Source organism: Sapajus apella, unplaced genomic scaffold (assembly GCF_009761245.1).
Source record: "Sapajus apella isolate SASKATOON/1434 unplaced genomic scaffold, GSC_monkey_1.0 scaffold45, whole genome shotgun sequence".
NCBI classification, from domain to species: Eukaryota; Metazoa; Chordata; class Mammalia; order Primates; family Cebidae; genus Sapajus; species Sapajus apella.
The window spans coordinates 9410927-9419174 of record NW_022436985.1 but is presented as its reverse complement, the minus strand read 5'-3'; the positions used below and the strand labels follow the sequence as shown (position 1 = coordinate 9419174).

Below are 8248 nucleotides of genomic sequence, written 5' to 3'. Positions count from 1 at the left end.
GGCCTCCCAAAGTGCTGGGATTACAGGCTTGAGCCACCGCGCCCGGCAGTTACTAATTCTTATATGTTGAAGTTGTTTTACTAAGCATGTAACAAATTTTAGAATTTTTTTTACCTTCCTGATATATGACCCGGTTGTCATTAGGAAATGCACTTTTCTTTCCTAGTCGTGTTTGTCTGATTTTAGTATAGCTGCACCAGATTCATTTTGGTTGCTGTTTGCATAGTATATCTTTTTCCCTTCTTTGACTTTAATCTTTTTATGTTTTCATATTTAAGTTATATATGTTATAAGCAGCATATGATGGAGTTTTTATAAAAATTACATTAGATAATCTCTAAGTAGTAACTATGACAGCCCATGGCACATGGTAAGTACTCAAAAACTGTTAGGTGTTCTAGCTTTTATTTTTAGCCCCTGTTTTGTTCAGGATACTGCATTAAGTGGAAATAACATTTTGTTTTATTATAGGAGAGACTATGTTTCTAAGTATATAGATTACATTTTTAACGACTCTGTAAAGGCAGTTTATGAAGAATTTCGGAGAGGATTTTACAAAATGTGTGAAGAGGACATTATCAAATTATTTCATCCTGAAGAACTGAAGGATGTTATTGTTGGAAATACAGATTATGATTGGAAAACATTTGAAAAGGTACATCATAAAGTCTAAGTTAATTAAATTTGGTTTTTCTTCCTATTTCCTCAGTAACTTTTCTTTTTGTATTTTCTTTAGAATGCACATTATAAACCAGAATATGACAGTTCACATCCCACCATAGTGATGTTTTGGGAGGCGTTCCACAAATTGACTCTGGAGGAAAAGAAAAAATTCCTTGGTAAGTATTATATCAAGGAATAGATCTGTAATTGTGGTTTTTTTAATGGGATAAAAATTTCCTTTATGATAGATAGCATTTACAATAAACGATAGTGTCAGAGATATGCCTAGTCCAATTGAACATCCTCTGTGTCCCAATATCAAAAAACAAATGTTAATATATATAAGCAATGTTTTCTCCTGTGATTTCATCCCTTCTTAATGCTTTTAAAATTTTTGTTTCTTTATCCAAGCTAAAATATCGAGCCTTCTTTCTGTAGCACTGTCATCATTCACTTATTCACCCTTTGTGGGATTAACTAAGATAGTTTATTTGGCTAATTTTTACTGTTGGCTATATTATTAATACTGTTTGCTATTACTATACACAAGCTATTTTACTTGTATCTTTAACTCTAGGCTTAATGACTTTCTCATTTTCTATTTCCTTACTTTTGAGAAACATTTATCTTCTATTTTTATTTTTGTAGATAACATGTTTGTTAGGAGATATTCAGACTTAACAGAAGCCCAGCCTACCTTTCTAGTTTTAACTCTTAGAGGAAATTTTTGTTTCAACCAAACAATCCTATTGTCTGAACACTCCTGAGCTCACCTTGCATCTTCCCACTTCCAGACCTTTCTCTAAGGTTCTTTCTCCTGCCTTGAACCTCACCTACCTCCTTGTTGCCTTTCTAAACCTTTCCATACTTAAAGGTCTGGCATAATTCTGAACTCTTGGAAGTCCCCTCAGTCATCTCACCTGGCTTTCTCTCCCTGTTCTCAAGCACAGCATTGACTGGGCTGTGGTATACCTTACAGCTCTTCTCTTGCTATTATGTGTCTTTTTCTTCACAAGAATCTAATATTCCCAGTCAGACTTTAAGCTGCTTGAGGGCAGTGACTATGACGGACATTGTCCTAATATAATTTCCAATGCATGTCAAATGTAGGACACTGCACATGGGCTCACAATAGTTTTGTGAATAGATTTTTTTTTCTCTGTAAAGAGATTTTGGTCTCTATGTAAAACAGATTGCCTTATTTTATTCCTCTTTTTAGTATTTCTTACAGGAACTGACAGAATACAAATGAAAGATTTAAAGAATATGAAAATAACATTTTGCTGTCCTGAAAATTGGAATGAAAGAGACCCTTTGAGAGCACTGACATGTTTCAGTGTACTCTTCCTCCCTAAGTATTCTACAATGGAAAGGGTAGAAGAAGCGCTTCAAGTAGCCATCAACAACAACAGAGGATTTGGCTGACCAGCGAGCTTGTCCTTATTTTGTTGTTGTTGTTGTTGTTGTTGTTATTGTTACTCTGCTTTGTTTTGTTTTAGGCTTTTAACAGCCTGAAGCCATGGTTTTTTTGTTTCTGTCTCTAATGATATATGGGAAGGAGAGATGAAAAAGAGGCTTTACTTGCCTAACCAGAAACAGAAACTAAGAACTCATGACTGTATTCTCTTCCTTGGACACCCCTGTGCCTACATCATATTCCTTACCTCTTTTGGGAAATATTTTTCAAAAATAAAATAATTCAAAAATTAACATAAAAGTGTTATTCACTACTCAGTGTGTTTACCAGTTCTTTTGGAATTACTATCATTGCATGTAAGCCATATCAATTATAATATAGATTAAGCTGTGTCTCTCATACAGATGTTTACATGACTTGGCCTGAAGAGACCCTTTAGCTTAGAAGTATTTTTTTGAAGTTGTAATTATCTACCTAATATCTATTCTCCCCTTCTTTTGGTACAGATTCCCTATATGCTAGTGGTATTGTGCTCAGTCTTTTAAAATCATACATTTCCGAGCTTCTCTTCAGGGGACAGGTGGCAATGGTGAAAGTCACTGGGAGAAGCTTCTGAGGAAGCTTTTTTATTTAAATGGCTGTTATGCTTTTAATGGAGTTAGGTACAAAATTCATCCATGCAAAAGAATGTTTTATATGCTCATTAACATAGTGATTTATGTAAATTACATTTTGATAACCTAAAATATAGTGTTTTAGGCCCCAGAAAGAAACTACAAAGTTAGCTTCAACTGAAGATACTGGAAAGGCTCTTAAGTTGTTTTTACCCATCACCTTATTATTGTAATAGTTCTAAATGATAGCTGGGTGGAGCCTAAAGAATAATACAAAGCTCTTTTCAGCTGTGATTCAAAGAACTTTAGTGAAGCTATATGACAATGACATTGTGGGACCATGACATTTTCCCAAAAGTTATTTCCAATAACATAGGCAGTTTAAAAGCTTCATAGTTTCAAAGTCTGGAAAGTGGTAAAGATATCTTAGAGAATTTTAAAACATAAACCCTATTTCTCTCCTGCAGACTTTGTTAAGCATGGACATGAGTTTGAGGATACTGAGAAAACATCAGTAGTTTTCATAAAGCTTCAATGAACACCCCAAGGTACCAGTGTTGAAAGCAGCCTGATAACTAAAATGTCACTGCATTGTACTTTTGGAGGTACAGGTATGCTGTGCTTGCAGTAAGAGGACCACTTTATCCCTAGTTAAAAACACCAGGGATCAAGCTCAGCTTCCTTTTACAGAGGATGCACTGATAATCCCTAGGATAGTGAGTGGTTCAAGTACCATACTATATTTCCAACATGTCTTGCCTATTTGCTCTTAGTCGGCACTGGGGCACTTTTAAACCCTACATAGGTCTATAGAATATTTTGCGAGAGTCTATTAAAACTACCTTGAAGATGGTCTTAATACAGAGCCCTTCTAAAAGAGCTCACTGGATACTCTAATAACATTTAGAGCAGGGGTGTCCAATCTTTTTGCTTCCCTGGGCCACATGGGAAGAAGAAGTGTCTTGGGCCACACATAAAATACACTAATAATAGCTAATGAGCTAAAAAAAAAAAATCGCAAAAAAAATCTCATGATGTTTTAAGAAAGTTTACAAATTTCTGTTGGGCCGAATTCAAAGCCGTCCTAGGGCTTGTGGGCTGTGGGTAGGACAAGCCTGATTTAGAAAAAGGAATAAAGACAAAATTTGTAGTAGCTCAGTTTCTTTCAAGTGAAGAAAGATACTGTAACATTAACATGTAGGCTAAAATGTTTGGTGATTAATGTCAAAAATCACCAAGATTATTTGTACATGTTTTGGTAATCACTACTGGCAAGATTTTTTTATGCGTAAAATATATTATGTATTAATAGAAGAGAAAAATTGTTTGAGCCCCTAATAGAAGAAAACCCACAGCAAAAGAAGCAGCTAAAGGGCAATTAAAAGTTAGGGAAGTTTACTAGCTTTAGAATACAATACACTTCAATTACAGAAATACTTCCTTTTTAAAACTACAGTGCTTTAATGTACTTTTAGTAATAACCCAATTTAAGGAGCCTGAGAGGCTTGTGAAAAGCTCCACCAAGGTGCTACATTTCTAGTGTGGGAGTGAATTAATACTTCTGTAAAAAGGAAGGAACGGAATCACCTCAGCATCAAATCCCATTTTTCTTTTAAATAGTAACTCATAATAATCTGATGACTTATTTTGTTTCACTAGTTCAAAATTAGGCAGGAAAGGGACTAAGCTAATTGATCAGACCTAGAAACGCAATGATTTGGCAAGCCACAGTCACTCAGCTCATGGATATGTGATAATCTGCAGAACAGTTGCTGAATTCTTGTCTGTTCCTTCACATCTGTAGAGGAGTTTGATAGAACTACTTCTCTTTATCGACTTTAAGCTTCATACAGGCAAAGAGATCACAAACTGCAGGGTAGCTATCATGGTCTTGAAGGAAGTTGTGTTCCTCCCGTAGGGGTGGATTACGTAATACTTCCTGGGCCCTTCTTCTGAAGTAACCACTTGTCTTCTCCAGAGGATCACTGGCTGAGGGTACCCATCTTTCCTGGAAGGACCTAGTCACCTGTATTAAAGGGACACCAGTAAGGGACTGTGGGGCTTTTAAGCTTTTGTTGGCCAGTCCTGTCCTCAGAACTAGGCACTTCCTTGGGACTTCCTTCCTTATATGGGGGTCCGATGAGCCATTCTGACAAGGGACTGTTGTTTATGACTTGGAATTAGCAATTCTAGAAGGAGCCATTGCCTTTGGTGCCTTAGCTTGTTCTTTTCTGGAAGGACAGGGCCACATATTCAGGGAATCTTGATGCTTCTCAGGCTGAGATTTGGGTTCCACAGGCATCCCATTTTTTTGTCCATCTTTCTTTAGAAGCCACTTACACAGAGCTTCCTTCTCAATTATCATACAGACACACTGCAAAGCTTATGCAGGGCTCATTGGCTCTGCATATGTCTTCTATTTTACATGGATCCTGATGGTTCTGGGCAAGTCAATCCTCAGAAACAATGCTGAGGGTAGATAGTTTTTTGGCCTCCAAGTAGTCATTGAGGCACTTCACATTGCCCAAGTTTTTCAATCTCCATGCCATTGGGCTGTTTGCCCCGACAGCTGGTATAGGAGTTGGTTTTGACAAGCCAATCATTCACATTGTAGGACGGGAACAGGAACTTACTACATTTCTCACTGGTTTCACAACTACCATTCTCATGCTTCTCCAGCTTATAGGATTCCTGGGGAGTCACCAGTCAGCCAGATAGATCCATCTCATCTTGATCAGAAAGCTCTAAATCTTCCAACTTTTCAATTCAATGGAGAAAGAACTGGTGGTAAAATGGCGTCACTTTGAATAACTTGGTTTTTCAGAAACTTCTTGTTGCTGACTCCTCAGGAGCAAGTTTTCTAAACCCATTAGGTTGCCCCAGACATTACTGAAGAAATTTCAGGCTCTGGAAGAAGTCTGACTATTCTCCAAGGTCTGCTTTTGGGTGAGTTAGTCCTGGGGGGTTGTTTCTGGGTATGTTCCTGAAGACCACTGGTATGGTTGCTTCCAAGGAGCCATTGGCTGAGAGGGACATTTGTGATGCTAGATGCTGACTTCTGCTCTGGCATTAGGATATAGCCTCTCTTCTCCATGAAGGGCCTGATATTTGATGAACTAGGATGAGGCATGAAGTGCTTAGGAATTTGAATGGTTTTGAGAAACCCCAATGTGGTGATAGTCATGTAGAGTAGTGTGTCTGCTTTGAAGAGCAGACAGTTGAATCTTCCAACATAAGGTCAAACTGTCCAGTCCCTCCAGGCACAAAGAATTGATTGGCTAGATCTTTGTTTTGGGTGCACTTCAGTTAATGAATAAGACCATTGAACTGGCCTAATAACCAATAGAGCAGCTGGGCCTGAAGTGTCTCCTCTTTAAGCTGATAGATGAGGTCTACCTGTTCATACAGCCACCTCAGTTTCTAAGGCATTCCAGGTGACAGCTTATACAACTGTGAATCTCACCTTTGACTTTTACAAGTTATGTTTAATTTGCTGTTCAGCCCAGAAAACTCCACCAATAGCAAGTTCCAAGTCCCTCCATGCATCACTACACCTCAAAAGGGGTTCTCTTATTACTGGAGCAGCTATTGTGGTCATGTGAGGTGTTTATTCTGCTCACTGCCCCAGCTCCCAATCCCTCTCCACAGAGAGACAGCCCCACACAAAACTCCTGAGGAGGCTTTTTAAAGGGAATCTTTTCAACTGGAACCTTTTTGCTTCCTCCTTTATTCTTCACATAGGACAATTATTACCTACTGTTGCTCTGACTCCATGTAAGGAGTCTTGCACAAATCCAAACAATTAAAAAGTCAGGCAATAAAGTCTGATTTTACTGACACTGACTATTACTATACCTCCCACATCCTTCTTGATGTGCCCTGTGTACAGCTCCAGCCTCATCTCCCACTGTTTTGGGCGATTTTGTTATTGTGCAAACATCAGAGTATACTTACACACCATGTTTGTAAGTATACTCTGTGTTGTTTGCACAATGCTACAAACCTGTACAGCATGTTACTATACTGAACACTGTGGGCAGTTGTAACACAATGGTCAACATTTGTGTATCTAAAAATAGAAAAGGTACAGTAAAAACATGATATAAAAGATAAAAAATGGTACCATGAATGGAGCTTGCCGTACTGGAAGTTGCTCTGAGCGAATCAGTGAGGTAAGTGGTAAGTGAATGTGAAGACTTACGGTATTATGCCATTGTAGACTTTATAAACACTGTACACTTAGGCTACATTATTTTAAAAATAAAGCAATTGCTTTACAACATTGCGACAGCTATGATGCTACTAGATGATGAGAATTTTCAGCTCCTAATATTATAATCTTATGGGACTACCATTGTATATGTGGTCTGTTGTTAACAGAAACATTAAGCAGTCCATGATTCTATTTCAGTTTCCTGAATGGGCCAGTCTCTTTTCTGTTTTCACATATGCTTTTTCTTTTGCCTGGAACCTTCTGCGCATTGCACCACTATCTCTCCCTCTTCCTTACTTCCTCTCTTCAATTCTGCCTCCTCCTCTGTCTTGGTTATTCCTATTCATTTTTCAGGATTCACTTCAGCTGTCATTGCATTTATTCTGGTGGAAGCTACCTATTCTCTTTCTGCTTCCGAGGGCTCAATTGCCAGTGGTCCCGTGAGTTAACCAAAAGTGCCATCTAGTGGCAAAAGCAGACGACAACAATCGCCTCCAAATGGAGCATTTCATTAAGAGAGACAAAACTTGGAATACTAGACAGGCCTTTCTCCACCGCTACACACAGTAGGGAGAATCTACTGTAGCTCTTGGCTCTCCTAGATAGTTTCACATTTTCTATGTAACTTAAAACTCTCACTTGGTCTGGAAGTAGGTATCATCATTTTCATCTTATAGATGCAGTCTCAAGTTCAGAGGGGACTCCTTAAAATCCCCTTTGCAGGATTGGCAGCAAATAAAGAGTAGGTCACAATAGGCAAGTTTTTGCTCCCTCATGATGGGAATTTCTCATTTAGAGCTGGTGGGAAGGATCTCATTAACAGGGTCGTTAAAGATGATTTGTTAGTGATGCAATTGAGGACACTTAAAAAGAGAATCTTGTTAAGTGTCTCTAAGGAAGCAGTAGGTCCCCTGGCATTGTCAAGTCAGCGAATTATTGAGGAGGAGAAGTGGGGGAAAATTTCATCAATGTAGGAATAAGTGTTCCTCATGGTGGGTTTACAGGGCAACAAATGGTAGTGGTGGGGTCAAAGCCATGGCGTGCAACATGAGGTGCATAATGGGCAGCATGTGTCCCTATGAACAGACAGGAAGCCAGGATGATTTGCTAGTGAGAAGCTTGGGAAAGAACACTAAAAACCTGTTGAATTCCCAATACAGGTGTCGTATGTCATAGGGCCACTAGAAGTAGCAGAATGAGGTGGACAAAATTTAGAAGGTGTAAGACCTGCATTCACTTTTGGCCATGCCTCTATCCAGCATTTGACCTCCAGCAAGTGACCTGGAATCATTGAGCCTTAGGCTGGACACTGAGATACTGCTTTTTAAATTTTTTCCTGTA

General features: G+C 38.5%; 1 protein-coding gene and 1 pseudogene across 2 annotated transcripts in view; one reads left to right on the top strand and one right to left on the bottom strand.

Annotated features, from left to right (window-relative positions):
- The window catches only part of HERC5 (HECT and RLD domain containing E3 ubiquitin protein ligase 5), a 56450-nt gene extending 54070 nt beyond the window's left edge, over nt 1-2380 (top strand). For both annotated transcript variants that reach the window (XM_032239641.1, XM_032239642.1), the window contains 3 exons: nt 472-655; nt 737-839; nt 1883-2380. In XM_032239641.1, coding sequence (XP_032095532.1) covers nt 472-655; nt 737-839; nt 1883-2088 — 493 coding nt within the window. In that variant the 3' untranslated portion in view covers nt 2089-2380. The remainder of the gene's footprint in view (nt 1-471; nt 656-736; nt 840-1882) is intronic.
- A 517-nt stretch (nt 2381-2897) lies between these two features.
- LOC116524369 lies at nt 2898-6440 on the bottom strand (annotated as a pseudogene).
- Between the last annotated feature and the right edge of the window lie 1808 nt (nt 6441-8248).